Source organism: Mesoplodon densirostris, chromosome 11 (genome assembly GCF_025265405.1).
Source record: "Mesoplodon densirostris isolate mMesDen1 chromosome 11, mMesDen1 primary haplotype, whole genome shotgun sequence".
NCBI lineage: Eukaryota > Metazoa > Chordata > Mammalia > Artiodactyla > Ziphiidae > Mesoplodon > Mesoplodon densirostris.
This window is the reverse complement of record NC_082671.1, coordinates 87,581,906-87,600,999: the sequence shown is the minus strand read 5'-3', so window position 1 is coordinate 87,600,999 and position 19,094 is coordinate 87,581,906. Positions and strand designations below refer to the sequence as shown.

Here is a 19,094-nt window from a genome sequence, read left to right as displayed (position 1 = left end):
CCGTGCTCTATCTGGAAATAAACTTCAAGTGGTTTCTTTAAGAAAGCTAAGGCTTAGAAAATGTCTCTGCACAGACTTGATAAGGTTTCCAATTGTACCTTGGTAAAAATCTCATTTCTTAAATCACTTATTCAACATTAAGTCATTGTACAAACTTGCACCTGATGCAAGAAGGTGAGTTAGATGCAACAGTCCTTGACCTAAAGGAGGTCAGAGCCTAGAAAAAGAAGACCAATGTCCACTTTGAGCTCTCCAGGGGCCCCCAGGCTCTGAACAGTCAGCCCCCACAGTTCCCTGGGCCAGAGATGGAACCCACCTCCCCACACCCGTGGTGCAGGCACACTGGCCTTTTTCCTTCATTTCTACAAACTCTCCTCACTCCCTCCCCCTCTGGACTTTGCGTAAGTCCCAGTTCCCCCAGCCTTAAAACTGCACCAGGCTCCCAGTCTACTTAGCTCCTCCTTCAACCTCAGCTCCTCCCCTGCTGCCTTCTCTGACTTGCAGATCTGGTCAAATCTCCCCATTAAACCCTCTACCACCTGAGACCTTGTCACATTGGTAGTTTCACACGTACTTGTGTGATTGACTGTCTGCTCTCAGGTGCCTACGTTCCTGGCACGGCAGGGGCTGGTTTTAGATGCCAGCGCCTGGCACTCAGTAGGCCCTCCAGGAATGAAGACTGAACTGTCAAATGGGGCTGGACCTAAGCGGCCCGGGCTCTGTGGACAGGACAGGATGGAGGGGGTGAGGGGCTCCCCTGAGCTTCCTTACCACCTTCCTTAACACTAAGACAGGCCTCCTGGCTCCCATCTTGGCGCTTGCATGAAAACGTAAAAGTTGTTTGTCCCAAGTCCCCGAGAGACTGTACTCCCCTAGAGAGCAGACATTCCACGCTATTTAGCGTTGTGACCCCAGCACCTGTCTGTGCCTGTTAACTAAGCATGAGATACACTTAGGAGATATTAGTCATTGCCGGCATTAATGAATGCATTCTGGAGGGTGGGACAAAGTGAGAGACGTTGTCCAGGGCCTTAAACAAACGTTTAAGCTTGAGTTGACTCTTGAGAGAATACAAGCGACGCTACCCCCAACCAAAGACTGAAAAACAAAAAGGAACTCTGCCTTCTCCCTTCCCCTGCAAAACAAAAACAGTAAAACCTCTCAACCAACGTCTTCACCTTTCCAGGCCTCCACTCTCTTCTGTCCCCGCACTTGACAGACGCTCTCTGGACGTGTACACAGTCACTGCGGAGACTGCCATCGCGGCGACGCCGCCAGGCATTTTCTGACCAGGGAGCGGCTTTTCTGAGGAGGTATGTGGTTAGAACCCCTCTCGCGGAGAGGCTATTTAAGACCCTCACGGGGCAAATAACGGGATTTATACATAGGGAGGTAAGGGTCTTTGCTTCTGTCTGTCCCTTCGCTGGCATTTTGGAGCCCGGTCCTCCCACGCCGAGCTGGAGCTCTAACCATCCGGCGCCGCCGAAATCCAGCAGCCTGAAGGCCGAAGCCCCGACCCCGCCGCCCCTCCCCCGCCGCAGCCGTCTCGGCACGCAGGCGCGGAGGCGCGCGCAGGGCGGTGCGCCTGGGGGCGGGGCGTGCGCGGTCCCCTTAAATACGGCGGAGGGGGCGGTGCGAAGCTGCCGCGGCGCTGCTGCCCAGTCGGCGCCAGTTCTTGCCGCTGTTTCCTCGTGGCGCGGTCCTCGAGCCTCGCTCTTTCTCCGGCGGCGGCGGCGGCGGCGGCGGCGGTGGCGGCGGCTGCAGCAGCAGGAGAGAGCGGAGGGGAGCGGGCGGCGGGCTCCATGGAGAGCGGCGGACGCCCGGGAAGAGGCGGCGCTTCCTCCCCGGCACCCGGGCTCCAGTGACCGGCGCTCGCGCCCTGCACCGCATCGGAACGGCCGCCGGCTCCGGGACTGACCCGGCCTCGCTGCCCTTCCCCGCGCCGCCGCCTCGCCTTCTTGCTCCCCGACTCGCCCTCGCCCCCACTCCCCGGCTGGGTGGCGGCGGCCAGGCCCCCGCGGCGGCGGCCGGAGCAGCAGCGGCAGCAAGAGCCCGCCTCTATGATGAAGTTCAAGCCCAACCAGACGCGGACCTATGACCGCGAGGGCTTCAAGAAGCGGGCTGCGTGCCTGTGCTTCCGGAGCGAGCAGGAGGACGAGGTGAGGGCGGTCGGCGCGCTCGGTGCCCTCCTCGGGGGCGCCGGGGCGGGGTTGGGGTGGGTGTTCGTGCTGGCCGGAGTAGGAGGGTCCTTGCCCTTGCCCTTCCCTTTCTGCATCCCCTTCCCAGCCGACCCTCCGTCTGGCCCCAGGACTGGAAGGGATTAGCCCACTCCTTCCTTCTCTCCCGCCCTCCCTCCCTCCTTCCTTCCTTTCTCTGGGTTGATTGTGGAAACAAAGGGGCTCGCCCAGCCCTATGCTCTCCCACTGGGTCGTGGTTAGGACCGGAGGCCGAGACACCTCCTGGCCCCCGGAAAGGTCCCGGGCCGTCTAGGTCCCGCCTAGGGGGAGTTACCACTTAAACCTGCGAACTGAGCGTGAAGCGAGATAAAACCTTGAGTTGTAACAGGGAGGGTAGCAATGGCGTGAGTGTTGCAGCCCAAGCCCTTCTGCCTCTGTTACATTTTCCTCCCGTTACAGCAGTTTGCGGTTTCAGATAAATGTAGGCATGATTATGGAATATCCAGTCCCCGTGCTTTAAAATAAAAACTCGTTCGATCTAGTTCTGTCATTTCCACTTTCAAGTGGATCCTTTAACTGACAAGCACTTGGCATATTTATACTTGATTTTTTTTTTAAACAAGGCCTACTCTTGGAAAGTTTTCTGGCTATAGAATGATGGGTAGTGAAAAATGTGGAGTCACAGCAGAAGGGAGAAGATGGACTAGAGTTGGGCAAAGTTGCCATTTTCAGACGGTAATCTCTAGCACTCTGCATATTTATCAGAGCTTCTTTGCTATGTTTGGCTTGACGTCTGGAGACAGGCAGTCTTGTTCTAAGAGGAAGCAGCAGTCAGTCTTCTGTAATTCACCCATCAGCATTGGGTTGATAGTGAGGCCGTTGAGGTTTTCCTGGAGAACAGTTTTTATTTATTTGTTACATTTATTTAATTTAAAAATGGTTCACTGCTTTAAATTTCCATAGAGCAATAATAGTCGATTGGTAGCCGATGAAAATCTTTTAGCATTGCCACTTCTAAAATGGTTAGACGGGGAAAGCATTAACATTCTGAGTTCTACTTCCATAACCAATTATGTCCAATAAAATTACAGGGTAAAGCTGGAGACTGGAATTTAATGGCTTCCTTATTGCCAGTCCCTGTAGTTAGGGTGAGTATGACATAGCGTACTCTCAGTGGCTTAGTTGTTCTTACTATGCTAACAAAGATCAAAGTGCCTCAGAATGGTGCTCTTCAAACTCTTGTCCTGCCTTTATTTTTTGAAAAGAAACCAGGCCCTTTAGTGCTGATCCGGTGCTCAGTTGGGGGTCTCTAAGTGGTTAAACTTAAATTCCAAAGGAGTTTTCAAGGGAAATTGGTGTCTTTGAACTGGGCCTATTTAGGAGAGCCAGAAAGTAGAGAGGGAAAGGTTTTTAGCATTTACAAAGTCAACAAGCTTTAAGTGCATTCTGTTGAAAAAGATTAGAAGGTCCTTGAGGGAAGGACCATGTTAGGACAAAGCAAACTTTGAATATAAAATAGTACAGTAGCCAGAAGTGATCAAGATAGGTCAAGAGTCTTACCTGATTGGCTCCGTATTGTGTAATTATTTTCTTAGTTGGGTGCTTACTAGGTGCTGGGCACTGCCTGAAGACCTTTAAGTTTGTTACATTTAATCCTCTTAGTGCAGGTTTCTAGGTGAGGAGATAGTTGCAGAGCATAAGCACTTTGCCCAAAATGACGTAATTAGGAAGTGGTCGAGTCGGAATTCAGCATCGGGTCCCACTCCTGATGCTGGGCTCTTAGCACAGGGCTCAGCCCCTAGCGACTGGGCACACGAGATTTGCTTGAATGAGTGAGATTTTGTGAGACTGAGCTTGGAAGACTGCGAAAGTAGTGACTTTGAAGTCTTGCCATAACGTGAACTTGGAATTCAGGCTTTGTAAAAACAAAAGTTCCCAGGGGAAGATATGGGAAATGGGAGGAAATTGAAATGATCTGTATTGTGTGAATGGTAAAGCACAGTCTGCGGAGAGCTTCAGAAGTTAACCTTAGCAAATAAATGAGTTGTTTTTGTGCTTTGAAATTGTTTCTACTGTAATAAATGCTAAATTCCTAGCCTCTGGTCAACTCGAGAGACCAGTGCCATTATAAAATGAAGTAAAGAGCAAGATTTGGAGAATTTAGTAGATAAGTTCATTGCATAAAACTTTGACAACCTGGAGGTTGTGAAACCAAGTGAATCGGTTTGTTAGAGAATATGCTCTGAGGGAAGACTCTGGAATTCTCTAAATAATGCACAGCCAACTTTAATGTCTGGTTTAGATCTTCAAGATCTTCATTTCTGTAGTTGTGTTTATAGAATGTAAGTTGAAATAAAATAGTAATTGCCGTTTGACCCTCAAAAGCTATGCAGTGTTCTAGTCTGGCTCTCAGTACTGAAGGGGTTCTCAGTAGACCTTACTTTTTTAAAATTTTTCTTTCTTTCTTTCTTTCTTTCTTTCTTTCTTTCTTTCTTTCTTTTCTTTCTTTCTTTCGCTCGCGGTACGCGGGCCTCTCACTGTTGTGGCCTCTCCCGTTGCGGAGCACAGGCTCCGGACGCGCAGGCTCAGCGGCCATGGCTCACGGGCCCAGCCCGCTCCGCAGCATGTGGGATCTTCCCGGACCGGGGCCCGAATCCGTGTCCCCTGCATCGGCAGGCGGACTCTCAACCACTGATAGACCTTACTTTAGAATAGGTTATTGTAGGAAGGAAAGATGTTCTAACAGCAGGGGTGTTTATTCTTTTGGGTGTGGTTTTATGTATTTTCCCATTGTATCTCTTTCTGCCCTGTGAGCTAAATAATAAGTATTAGCATTTGTATAGGAAGAAATTAGGCAGCAGAAGTAACTTGTCTCGAGGTCACAGAAGCTGGCAGATCATTTTGAGCCCCTTTTTTTCTAAATCTCATGTTCACTTGATCCTCTCTCCAGCTAGTTATTTCTCTAGGGAACCACCCTTACTTTTGACAGTTGGGCTTCCAGTCAAGGCAACAAGTAAGTGTTCCATAGAGTAGCTGGGATACTCTGCTTGTGCAGTGAAAGTGAACAATCCATTCACAAAAGGTAACCCGAAATGGATTCCATTGAACATATTTGATGCAAAGATGAAAAGTGTCCTCTCGTAAGGAACGTGCTCTACAGCAGGAGGTTAGACAAATAACTGATAAAAAGGAAATAAAATAAGGTTAAAAGTACCATCAGGTACTCCAGGGTTAAGATTCAACGTGAGTCATTTGGAGTTGGATTTCAGTGAGTGGGAAAGGAAGAACCAAGCGTCACAAACAGAGCAAGACTTGGGGCTGTGGTCTAGTTAAGCTGCAGCTTAGGATAGCATAGAACAAATAATGGCTGAAAAACAAAGAGCACCTTAAATGTAAGGTTAAGGAGTTGCTAGACAAGAAAGGAACTCTTACTTTTGGACAAGGAATATTTTGATTTTAGATGTATTCAAGTTTGAGGATGATCTGGCAGCAAAATAGGCTAGAATTCTAAAGAGAGAAATAGAAATGACTTGATCCTGGGTGGAATCCAGGCACAGTTGCAAGTGGGAAACATAGACAAAGAGTCTTAAGAACTTCCATTTGGACTTTTTGTTCCAATTAACTTTTTTTTTTTTTTTTTTTTTTTTTTGCAGTATGCGGGCCTCTCACTGTAGTGGCCTCTCCCGTTGCGGAGCACAGGCTCCGGAAGCGCAGGCTCAGCGGCCATGGCTCACGGGCCCAGCCGCTCCGCAGCATGTGGGATCTTCCTGGACCAGGGCACGAACCCGTGTCTCCTGCATCGGCAGGCAGACTTTCAACCACTGCTCCACCAGGGAAGCCCCCAGTTAACTTTTAAGCTCCCTGAGCCAGGGGCTGCATTCTACAAAATCATGCACTAAAACTAAGACTTGCTGGGAAGAGTAGAGTCTCAAGACCTACGGAACTCTAAAACCAGAGTTCTCAAAAACAAAAACTAATATTAATACTTCTCTCTACTAGCATTTTAACCCCTAGGATCAACAGTCCTTTTCAGACATATATTCTGGGACTCTTACTTCCTCAGAGATTTAAGTCCTTGAAGATACTTCAAATGGAAACCACTTTCATCAGAATTAACTATCCAAAGGTAGCCTTTTCTAAATCCAGGGAAATGTCACCAGCCCTCTTCATCTGTGCCTGCAACTCTCCCAGACCTAGAGAAGCGCTACTTCGCCTACTCAGCCAGCCACTTCCTTCAAGTGGAGGCACTTCTGTACGATTCGCATCTGGTTTTATTCTTGTGATTTTGGTTTATCGCCAAGGCTTTCTCTAATTTTGTAAAAGTTTACCTCATCACTTCAAAACATTAACATGCTAGGAGAAAAAGTCATGGTCAACCCAACTTACCATTATCTACCAATCCATAGAATCTAATTTGGGTTAAACACATTTTCAACACAATGTGCTGTTATTTCTGATCTTCTTATAGCACTCTGCCTCTATAGTCCAAAAAAGTAGTACTAGTTTGCTTAGTAATAGCAGTTGGTAGTGGTTAGTGGATATAATAACTATCGTTGTAACTTACTATCTTTTAAAACGTGTATGTGTGTAGTAGGTGTTCCTAATATGCTGTGGGCCTAATTTTGGCTAACTGCCTATGAAACAGTTAAGTACGGCAGAGCTAGTTTTAACCATTCATGCGATCCTTATTCATGCTAATGTGGGAAGAAAGAACAACAACCCCAAAACAGCTTCTAAATAGCTACAATTCACAAAATAAACTTCTTCATCCTTAGATTTGGGCATCACTTGAGGGGTTCTCTGGATAGCTCTGTTTTTTCCAGGAAAGCAGCAGTAGTTTGTAGTGACTAGTTGTTCGTGGCAACAGGCCACGACCCAGAGCGGTCCTGAGGGTAAAAGCTGAAACACGAAGGGCAATTTGGGGCCCCTTGATGTAGGGAGCTAACAACCCCATGTACCTCCAGCCTCTGAGGGCATGACTGCATTATATAGACGTTGAACAGCCTTTTCTAGTTTACACACTTTTACACATCCCCAGTGAGGAGGACTTGGGCAATATAGGGTATAGAATCTATATTATACGTTATTCCAATTCACAGACAAAGCTTTGTCCAGCAAGACTCAGGATTGGTTCCAAGTGGACCACTATCACTATACTGTTGCTACTAAAAGTGAGGAATACTTCTGTTCCAAATCTTAAAACATTAGGTATCTAAGAAAAAGACAAATGTGAGAAATGACTACTCAACAATGCCAGGGGAATAGTGTTTTATTCTGATAATTGCCCAGTACATGAAGAGGGATAAGGTCTGATAGTATAGTAGGAGGAATGCTGATATGAAGGTGGTCAGGTTGAATCAGGGGAAGAAGTGTCTTCACTTTTCACCACTCTAATGCCATTGGCTTTGGGGTTTGAGTGTGATTCAAGTCCAACACGGCAACTTGGTGGGCGGACTAGCCTCCTTTTTATAAATCTTTCCTTTGGTCTCAGCTCTGGCTTATCTGGAAGGTTAAAATGTCTACTTTCATCTTTGTCATCTTGTCACTAATGTGGTGACAGACTGTCAACTTGTTGGATGCATAAAATCTTATATGCCTAGAAAAGTAGTTGAAAGGGAATTTAAAACCTGTGAATGACCATGTGTGGATCTGTCAGCTGTTGATGTATCCTCTTACTGAATAAGCTTTTGTAACCTATCTTTTGTTACTTCAGTAATGCCGTTCTTTTTTTTCTTTTTAAGCATTGGTCATTTCCTTAATAAATAACGGTATATAAGTATAAATATATTCATATCCATATATATGTTTAGTGGCAAATATCAGTAGACTTACTTCATAGCAACTGCTCTGTACGCTCATTCCTTTTGTCTTTTACACTTTATCCCCACTCCCTTCACTCTTTCTCACTTCCTTACAGTGTAGATTGTTTTAACCTCCAGCAAATTTCACCACTTTCTCGCAGATTTTGCATCACAGACGTCTAAGAGTCAACCTAGGATTTCGGAGCCTGTAAAATTATGGATTCTTTTTGGTAGTCTGAGGGAAGAAAGGAGAAGTTTGTAAAGGTTAATGCAACCATAGAATTTAAAAATTTTGATAAGCATTATTTTGAGACAAAGTGTAGATGAAAGTGGGTAGTCTGAGAACCCTTTTCTCTAGAAGTTTTTGTTTGTTTTTAGTAACACCATTCTTAGAGCATTAGTTAGCATGCTAAAGCTACATTATAGATCTAGTACATTGGGGATGTTATAGAATGTTTAGATGGCTTTGCAGGGGGTGAGAGGGAGGTATTGAATAATAATGCTTTGTGATATGGTTCTATAGGTTTCGATTCTTCCAGTGTGTAGAAGGGGTTTTAATTGTCCTTGTTTCTGCTACCCTGGCAGACCTCTGCCATAATTCTGTTTATTCTTGTCTATGGAGTATATCCCTCAGTTCTTGCCTCTTTCTTAATCACCATCTTCCTTCCCCCCCCCACCCCCCATGTAGCCTTGACCTCATTTGAACTCCAAATAAAGTACTCAGGACCAGTAGGCAAGTACTTAATAACATACTGGTTTCCAAATCTGTACCATCACCAAAGGCTCGTTATCAGATCTCTTAAGTTAGTTGTTTAGATGCTGAGCATCTAAACATTTAGATGGTATACCTTAGGTATTACTCATTTTAAATTGACCATTTTTTGAAAAGATACATTTGAAGTTAATGGTTTAATCAAATTTCATCACTTTGGAATGTCAAGAGACTCTTGCAGCATCATAAGTTCTTGATTTCAGCTAAATCATTTGGAAGAGAAGCTTAGTCACATGATAGTGATATCCTGTAGGTAGATAAAGATTTGGTTTTAAATCGGAAGCTTAAGTGTTAGTTCAAAAACAGGCACAGACTGTACTAATTGTTTTTCAACATTATTAACCTTATGTAATTTAGTTCTTAAAGACTGTCTTGGTCAAATAGGAACATAATGGTCATTGACCTAGATATATGACACTGAATTTCATTTTTTCAGAACTCAAACATTATAAATATTGATGGTTTTGAAACTCCCTATTTACTAAATGAAGATGTACTTTTCTGGTGGCTAGCCACCTGCATTGTCCTGTTCCATTATGAAGGTAATCAAGGGGGTTGCTTAGAGAGCATAGCATTGTGTAGTAAGAATTTTGTTCGGATAATAGAAACCAGATTATCCCTAACTCACACCTAGTAACCAGGAAAAGAGGCTTCCAACTCTGTGGTCAGGACTGATGGTTACCATTTACTTTTCCCTTGATGTAAGATATAACACTTCGGTACCTTAAACATTTTTGTTTTAACTTAAAAACTTACATTCATTTGCCAGTCTTGATAATAGAGTCAAAGTCTTTGAATGCCATAGATTCTTGGCAAGTCTCGTTTTTGAATAAAATACAAAGGTGAAATCTGATTTGCAGTCCACTTTGTACAGAGTAGAATTTTAACTTTCTGGATTTTAAAATTTTCCTTCTTTTAGTCTTTTTTTAGTATCTCATCCATACTTAATTTGATAGCAATTTTAAAATTTTATTTATTTTTATTATTTATTTTTGGCTGTGTTGGGTCTTCGTTGCTGCATGCGGGCTTTCTCTAGTTTCAGCAAGCGAGGGCTACTCTGCGTGCTGTGTGCGGGCTTCTCGTTGCGGTAGCTTCTCTTGCGGAGCATGGGCTCTAGGTGTGCAGGCTTCAGTAGTTGTAGCACGCGGGCTCAGTGGTTGTGGCTTGTGGGCTCAATAGTTGTGGCTCGCAGGCTTCAGTAGTTGTGGCACGCGGGCTCAGTAGTTGTCGCTCACAGACTTACTTGCTCCACGGCATGTGGGATCTTCCCGGACCAGGGCTCGAACCCATGTCCCCTGCACTGGCAGGCAGATTCTTAACCACTGCATCACCAGGGAAGTCCTTGATAACAATTTTTAATAACACATTTTTAATGAATCTTTGCAGACCCTTTTTTGATAATTCCTTCTTGCTGTCATTTGTCATTAACTCTCAGTAATTATAAAAACAAGTACAACTGGCAAAATTTGGGGAGCAAGCTTATCTTTTTTTTTTAATTAATTTATTTTTTGCTGGGTTGGGTCTTTGTGGCGCTCAGGCTTTCTCTAGTTGTGGAGGGCAGGAGTTACTCTTTGTTGCTGTGTGCTGGCTTCTCATTGCGGTGGCTTCTCTTGTTGCAGAGCACGGGCTCTAGGCGCACGGGCTTCAGTAGCTGTGGTGTGCAGGCCCAGTAGTTATGGCTCGCGGCCTCTAGAGCGCAGGCTCAGTATCTGTGGCACACGGGCTTAGTTGCTCCGCGGTATGTGGGATCTTCCCGGACTGGGATCGAACCCGTGTCCCTTGCATTGGCAAGTGGATTCTTAACCACTGCGCCACCAGGGACGTCCCAACAAGCTTGTCTTGATAGGCTAATTCAACTCAGTTGGTGGGAAAGCAGAAGAGCTAGTAATGGCCAACAGTGCGTATTTAGTCTAGGATCTAAGGTATTTAATACTAACACTCAACAGTCTTGAAAGGATAGTTACTTCTTTTTACAGAGGACGACACTGGTACCCATCACCATGTGCATCAAGGAATGAAACACATCTGGTTTATGATTAGTAGAGTTATAAACATCTTCCAGTTGAAACCTGTGCTTTCTAGTTCTTGCTAGATTTGTTTACTCTGGCTCTTTAGTTTCTAATTTTGATACATAAGCCCTATTTGCTAATACTTAAGAAAGCTCAAATTTAAGGCTGTCTTACATTTTACTTTACCAAAATTGCTGTATTTGGACTTGGTGGTTCCCTCAGTGTCAGCCATTAGTACTTTAGCTAAGGCTATATCAACTGTTGTGTTAATTTACGGTGCTTTCTCTGGACTTGGCACTGTTCTGCCAGTTATATACTTGGAGGAGTGATGCTGGTAGGAGCAGTAGAGTCCTATCCAGATCAAGAATGAGAGAAATGGAGCTCAGATCACTGGAGCATTAGTTGATCCACTGCTCTGTGGTGATGGTGTGTCCGTAGGCAAAGGTGTGCTGCTTTTTTTTCAAGTTGAGGGGGGTTGTGCACCTGAACAGGTGTTCCCTCATCTTCCAACCCTGTTTTAGAGGTTTGGGGGAAAGGTGGGACTTGCTAAACTGCTGCTGTCAGCCGGGAACTTTCCATTTGGGGAAGGTTGAGTTCTGGCAACTTACTCAAGTAGGTGAATTCTGGGCTGGCTGTGAACTCCTGAGGGCTGTCCGTTCCTCTGGCGGTAGGGAGGAAGCCGGGCAGACAGCTGGCACAGTGTCAGAAAACCAGAACTCACATCGGGGATCAAGCTTTGCTCTCAGTTGATTAATTTCTGGTGAGAATTCTTTGCATTTACTTGAAGGCAATATACTAAGGTCATTTTGCAGACATTTTTGTTCAAGTTGGTCAAGATGTGACCTTCATGAACATTATTTGGTTATTTATCATAGCCTTTCCCCACCCCACCCCCAACTTCGGTGAACTCCAACCCAACCTAGCACACAAATTTTCACTTATAGGATGAATATATATTTCCTGTTTCAGATACCATTAAAAAGTGAACTAATAGGATACTACTCTGTGATAATAGAGTGTTTGTTTTTGTTTGTTTGTGCACGTTTCAATCTTAATGCTGTTCTTGACCCAGATTTGCCGAGTTTCTTGTAAAGGCCAAACAGTGTTTTAGGCTTTGTGGGTCATACAGTTTCTGTTGAAATTGCCCACCTCTGCTGTTGTCGCATGGGAAAATGAATGTGAATGTCCATAGTGCTTCTGGGGCTGGAGTTTACAATTATGGTCGATCTTGCAGGTGCTGTTGGTGAGCAGCAGTCGGTACCCAGATCAATGGATTGTCCCAGGAGGAGGAATGGAGCCCGAGGAGGAGCCTGGCGGTGCTGCCGTGAGGGAGGTTTATGAAGAGGTAAGATGAAGAGTAGCACGTTCTGGGTGAGATTCACAAACAAGGCACTTTGCTGTGTACACCGGGGAGAAGGCAAGAAGACAGGCAGATCCCACAGGTGCTGTTTGGTTGTCTAATTCAACATTTTAAAGCATGTAACTACAGCTAGTGCTTTGCTAAGCAGATTTTTTTTTCTACCTGGTAAAAATAGATAGTAAGTCTGATTGGTGATCAACATATAACATGATGGCCTTGCCCCAGGGCAAGATTTGTATTAACTGAGCAAAAATGCACAGAGACATTCCTCATATGCTACAATTCCTTTTCAAATAAATAAAAAAGCCAGTTGCTTTTATTTTACTGGCTTTTTCTTAAAGTTCAGTAAAATAAGGGGGCACACGTGCACAGAAGCACACTTGGCCTGCCTGTCTTCTCACACCTGATGAGAGATAGAACTTGCTTTACTCAGGGGCAAAACAGCATAGATCAAGTGCCATAAAAACTGGAACAGCATTTAGGGCATAAATGAGAAGTGAATGGTAAGGCTCTCATTGGGTGTTGATGCATAATTGGAAAGGTTTCCTAGAGACGGGTCTTAAGGGATGAGCGTCCTCTAGGAGACAGCATGTGCCAGTTTGTTACTTTGCAGTATGGGTTTGAATGGGGCACACAGTGAAGTTCCAGTGTCACAGTACTAGGTAAAAGGAACAGGACTGTGCAGTGGAAGTGTAACACATAGAAAGAAAATAACTTGCATATAAATTTTGTTATGTAGAGGTAAAAATTTTACATTTCATCTTTTTTTAATAGGCTGGAGTCAAAGGAAAATTGGGCAGACTCCTGGGCATATTTGAGGTGAGTTACAAAAGTAATCCTCATCTTGCTGATGATAGGATTAATGACTTCTTCCTTCCTAACAGGCCAGCAGCCTGAACTAGACATTCATCTAAAACTATCAGTAGGCAAGCAAATCATAAGGATTAGGAGGGAGGGAAGTAAAAGCTGCTTAACTTTCATATACCATTAATTTTATACAGCATTATTACAGTGGTAATTTGTCTTATGTGACAGTACAGTGGGGCTGATATGACAGACTTACCTCTTGGTTCACTGTATACAGTTTAGGTATAGACTTTTTAGGAGGTGATATCCTCAATATCACCTAAGGGCTTAGGTCTCTCATGGATACTGTCTTGAAATGTACCCTTTGCCTTCAGCATGTAACGTTGGGTGATATACATAATGACTTTATCCTGAAAGGACACCATGAGGATGCATAACTCAGATACACAAGACTAGATACTGGAAACGTAGAATTTTCTTGTATAATTTGTTATGACTGAAGTCAGAATGGAATTTGTGGAGAGGAAATTTGGAAGTGACAGGTACTCTATGGAAGGTGGGGAGAAATGAGACCCAAGCTGTTCTCAGATATATTTTCATCCAAAATTCAGACCTAGGTACATGGTATATCAGACACATTGTGACTTTTTTTTCCCCCAAGATACTATTTAAGTGTTAGCTTAGTCCTGCTGGTAGGACTATGTAAATACAGTCCCTACAGATTTTAATTTTAAGCCTTTTACAGGGATTGAGAAAAAATTCTGATTGTACAGCACTTGATAGAATTGATGACTTCCAGAATACAGTAATTGTTAAGAATAAAGTTCTTAAGGTACTATTCAAAATTTTGCAGAATTCAGCACTTGCTTTACCCAGTTAAATAGCACCATCTCCTGGTTAAACTGGAAAACATATTGCGGGTTTTCTTTCATTCTCAAAGACATAAGACACTGAATGAGTGGATTACTCAGGTGATTTGTGGTAGGAAAAAAATAAGTCAATTATCTAAAGTCTTAGACTATAGCAAACAAGGCTAACTTTAATCAAGATGAAGATGAGCCCCTTCATCTTAAGGCCAACTTGGGTTTAATTTTGAACCTAGAGACAAGGCTAGGCAGCAGTTTTAATATGGTTAAAAATTGAGTTTGGGCATATAGGATTAAAATATCAATATAACATTCCAGAAATGGACTATCCTATTATTCTATACTATCCTATTATTCTCAACCTTTGCTATGCATAGTTCACCTGGAAGCTTTTAAATACTTAGGCCTCCTCTCAGACTCACTGAATCAGTGTCTCTGAAAAAAAATTTTCATCCTGGGTGATGAAGTAGATGGTCAAGGTTGAGAGGCCCTGGTCTAGGTTAATAGGGCTGTGCTCTGTATGCATCTTGTGACCCTCTGAGAGGCATGTTCTAAAGGAGCTGGGGCTATTTGCTCTTCTACAGAGGTCCTAAAGGAAGCAGTTTCCATTGTCACAAAAGACTGTTGGGATTAGCCCACAGGAATAGGACCTAGGATAAAGATGACAGGAATGCAGTTCTTTTAATATAGATTCCATTCCAATCTTAAGATTTTCTTTATGAAAATTGTCTAATGGACAGAAACCAAAGTGCTAAAAGTTTAGTATTGGGAGCTAATTTCACCATTTTAAATGTTTTGTCTCATATAAACTCACTTTTATGCTGGGTTATATGACTGAGTATACTTGCCTATGTTGGCAAATAGACTATGCTAATGTATGCCACACTGAATTTTTCACTCGAAAATGTGTATATGGCTAGCTCTTGTAGATTAACATGCTTTTCTTTTATATTCAAGCAGAACCAGGACCGAAAGCACAGAACATATGTTTATGTTCTTACTGTCACTGAAATATTAGAAGACTGGGAAGATTCTGTTAATATAGGTAAATTCCCTTTCCTTTTGCTATCTGAATTCTCTTAATTCAAATACTACATATGTGTATTCAGTTTTCACCCTAAATTATTTGGGGTTACTTTTTAGAGAAGATCAATATACATCTCCAAATTTGAATTATCTTAAAATTGTTCCCCAATATGTTGTTGTCTAAGCCATTCCCCAAAACATAGTCATTATTTGTGGAGACAGTTGAGGGGGCATTGTTAATAGCGTATAGCTTTTTTAAATTGACCTCATTATTTTTTATTTTTAGTAACCAATTTCATACTGTTTTTTAGGAAGAAAGAGAGAGTGGTTCAAAGTAGAAGATGCCATCAAAGTTCTCCAGTGTCATAAGCCTGTACATGCCGAGTACCTGGAAAAACTAAAGCTGGGTTGTTCTCCAACCAATGGAAATTCCACAGTCCCTTCCCTTCCAGATAGTAACACCCTGTTTGTAACTGCTGCACAGACCTCTGGGCTGCCGTCTAGTGTAAGATAGAGAGAATTGGAAGGACCTCTTCCACCATGTGCAGTCTCGTGGGCAGAGGCTTTATTATCCTTGGCAAACATCTGAATGACGCTTTCAAACTGTCTGAATTTGCCATGCAGGATTTTCAAACAATCTGCATGTTTTTCAGATGCTTTCAAATCTTCTTTTAAAAAAAAATAGTGTAAAATATTTTAATAAGCCAAAGCCATGTGGAATTTTTTTTAGATGCCTTAACTGTGCCCCCACTCACCCACCTTATTATTTTGGTTGGCATTTTCACAGCATTTTTTTTTTCAGTTTTTTGTCCATTTGATGTCAGTCTGTGGTTTTTGTCATTTCAGCTTATTCGTGGGTATATTTTTCCCTTAAATTGTTTCTCATTCACAATATTAACATATTCAACAAATCCTTCTGTTGTGGGAATTTACGACAGTAATTCTTGATATTAAAGCAGTCCATCAACCCAAAAACTTGTTTCATAGGATCACAATTTTGATTCATAGATTCCAGATTTGGACTATTTCTATATGGCCCTGTTTTCAGGAATTTGTCAACTCGTTTGTCTCAGTTTTCACAACCGGTATTATGTCCCTAACTACCTGATATGGCCAATTCCCCTAAAACTCAATAGTCCTTTAATACAAAGTTTAACTCTGTAGAGCTGGTGATTGTTAGGCGGGTACAGTAAGCAAAATACATGTAGTACATAACATCACAAAAACTGTATTCATGGAATTTGAGTTAGCGTGCTCCATTGCCAATTCCTTTCATCCATAATCTCTCTTTACACAGAATACATGAGAACCATATTTCCCTCAATGTAAATTGCTTTTTAAAAACATATTTCCAGTTTTTTAATTTAGTGACATCTCTTCAGTTAAACTTGCTGGTTACCACCTTAAATGCCAGTCAGTGCTGACTGCATCACAATTGAGTAAATGGCCTTCTTGTTCAGCTGTTACAGACCTAGATTGTTAAGGCACCTTAGAACATCTCATCTTTTACAGCTGGTTAGTAGGTACTATTTATCATATAACTAAATATTGGGGCACTGGAACATACCTGAATTAAGAATTACTTTGTCTTACACTTGTCTTTATATTCACTTAAATCCAAGAATCCCATCTAAAACACATAAATACCTTGTCTGAAACACCTGTACTTCCCTGACCAAGTCAGAAATGAGGTGGGGCAAGTGAAAGATGATTCCATATGTAGACATTTGTTAGCTTCTTGTAAATAATTGTAACTGGTGGAACATAAAGTAGAAAATAAGCATAGTTATACATTTGTTCTATAAATTGTTAACCTTTAAAAATATAATTGCTGCTAAAAATAGAGTGCTGTTACACTTAAGGGAAATTGGTGCCACTGTTTTGAAAATGAGATCTTGTGCCATAAATGCAGCTGAACTATATAAATATTAGTTCACAAATTAATGCTGTCAAAGGAATGAGTGAAGTAGAAAAACTTTTAACCAATGATATTTCATTCTAAATTATGTAGTGTGATCAAACATGATCATCCAGAATTTTTATATTTTTCTTTGTACAGAGTTTATGTATTCTGGGTGTTTTTTTAAAAGGAAACATTTTAAATCCCACAGATTGACACTTTGTATCAATCTTCAATGGACTAAGAGTTTTTTCCTCAGTGATCTCTGAAGTTTCTTTAAATTATATACTTAACACAGCAGAGAAACTGGATTGTTTTTGTATATAAGACTGTGTCCACCTGAAATGTTGTCAGAAGTACTGGGGGTTGGGGGGAGGGCTGGGTATCTTGTATATGATATTATTAGAAGTAATAATGCATGAACTTATTTTATAAACCCTTGGACTATGTATTTGACATGTAAAATATGTACAGTATTAATGTCAGCCATTTCTTAAAAGTGAGCCTATAAATATTGTTGTATAATTTTCTTTGGTCAGAAACATTTGGACTAAGTAGTGCCACTGGGTTAGGTTTTCTTCAGTGCCATTTAGCAAACCACCTGTCTTTACTATGCAACTAGCAAAAATTTGTATAATGCATCAGAATATTTCAGTCGTCACACTTTAAATTTCACATGAAGGGTTCTTCGCTATTCTTTTGGAACCCAGCCTAGCAAAATTAGAGGAAAGGCCCTAAGGAGATTTATTTCTGTTAAGAGAAAAAAGCCTACATTTGCAGACTCAACAGTTGAATCTACTATAGATAACAAATAGTGTCTACTATCTCAACTCTTCAAAGTTTACAGTGTTGGGACTGTCGTTTGTGCTTTCTGTGGGGTAGTTGGATAAAATTGGGCAGCTAAAATTTTCAGTTCCGTGTGGCTCCTAAATTTTAAAAACTTTGTAAATTGATTCACAGACACAAAGTAGCAACTATCTTGCATGTTTGTTGTTGGGTTTTTGTTCGTTCATTTGTTTGTTTTTTTGTAAACCGGTGAAATTTTCCAACCAGGCACATGCCATTCAATTTTCTGTTGATCACACAGTTGTATAAAGCAGCAAAACTGAAGGGGGAATGATTGTTGTATACACTTTAAATTGCTTTGCATGGTCTCATTTGAGATAATTGGTGTAAGAATCTTGACTTTTTTTATATTTGGAAACATCAAATAAAAAATGGGAATGAATTTTTTTTTAACATATCTTAACACTGTCCAAGTGAAAACTTGTCTGGCATTCCACAGTAACAACTTTACTGTTTTCCCATGGGTGGCCATATAATTATCTCTTAGTAGTTCATTTATACACTTCCCTTTTATGATCCTTACTAGTGGAACTGAGTTAAAAGGAACAGCTCACCAGTAAGGTGTTGCCATTACTCTCCTAATGTATGTTTTCCATCTTATTGGACACCGGTCATGCCACTGTGGTTGTCTTATTTATTGCTAGTCCCCTTTCCTAATGGGGTTTGTGTTATAATTATTTTAACAATTTTAAAGGGCTCTTGGCTTATTCTGTATTTTGCTGTAATATGTTGCAGACACTTTCTACACTACCATCACATTATTTTTTTTTTAATATTTATCTTGGTTGCGCTGGGTCTTAGTTGCGGTACTCAGTATCTTTGTTGCCACCTACAGGATCTTCAGTTCCTGGACGCGGGCTCTAGTTCCCTGATCAGGCATCAAACCCGGGCCCCCTGCATTGGGAGCGTGGAGTCTTAACCACTGGACCACCTGGGAAGTCCCCATATTAATTATTACAGCTCTGTTTTAAAAGGGTGACTGGTGAGGCCATTATATTTACCCAAAATATTATTTACCTAAGATGAGCTTTAGAATCCTCACATAAAAGTTCTACTCAAATCTCATTTGGTTTTTTATTAGGATTGTTAAATTGGAGGAAAAGAGAAAACTTGGCATTTTCTAATGTCTTCACGTTGGAATACAAGAATTCTCTACATGTCTCTTACACAGACTAAACACTAGTTGAGTTCATTAAAGTATAATTTGTAATGGATTTGTGACAGCTGGAACGTTGCTGTGTAGCTGATTGTCTCGAAGTTTCCATCCAGTACCTTGTTTCATAAATTCTTAATGTAACTGTTTACCATTAGCTGCACAGTAGTCAGCATCTGCTTTATGCCTAGCATTAGAGCTACAGAACAGAACAAGTTTGTACCCTCAAGGATCTTATATTCTAGTGAAGTAGAGATGAGTGGTAATTATTTAAGTTATTTATACATCAGAAAATTCCTTTCAAGGTGTTAGATCTATTTTTTTAAGACAGGTACCATCTTCAAAAGCAAAATTTTATATAAAAATGTGATCCCCAT

At 41.9% G+C, this 19,094-nt stretch overlaps 1 protein-coding gene across 2 annotated transcripts; it reads left to right on the top strand.

Annotated features, from left to right (window-relative positions):
- Nucleotides 1–1,654: 1,654 nt before the first annotated feature.
- Nucleotides 1,655–17,961, top strand: NUDT4 (nudix hydrolase 4). 2 transcript variants are annotated; one of them, XM_060112468.1, is made up of 5 exons: nucleotides 1,655–2,159; nucleotides 11,994–12,104; nucleotides 12,894–12,938; nucleotides 14,753–14,837; nucleotides 15,130–17,961. In XM_060112468.1, the coding sequence occupies exons 1-5, from the start codon at nucleotides 2,061–2,063 to the stop codon at nucleotides 15,330–15,332; spliced, it is 543 nt and encodes a 180-aa protein (XP_059968451.1). In that variant the 5' UTR covers nucleotides 1,655–2,060; the 3' UTR covers nucleotides 15,333–17,961. The 2 variants fall into 2 exon arrangements, with proteins under 2 accessions (XP_059968451.1, XP_059968450.1); XM_060112467.1 differs by having other exon boundaries at nucleotides 14,750–14,837.
- Nucleotides 17,962–19,094: the final 1,133 nt, after the last annotated feature.

What these genes read in the sequence shown, in the direction of transcription:
- NUDT4 (XM_060112467.1), top strand. Translation starts at nt 2,061, where the DNA reads ATGATGAAGTTCAAGCCCAACCAGACGCGGACCTATGACCGCGAGGGC. An exon ending in GGAGCGAGCAGGAGGACGAG is followed by an intron (nt 2,160 to 11,993) that starts GTGAGGGCGGTC and finishes TCGATCTTGCAG; the next exon opens with GTGCTGTTGGTGAGCAGCAG. An exon ending in GGAAGATTCTGTTAATATAG is followed by an intron (nt 14,838 to 15,129) that starts GTAAATTCCCTT and finishes ACTGTTTTTTAG; the next exon opens with GAAGAAAGAGAGAGTGGTTC.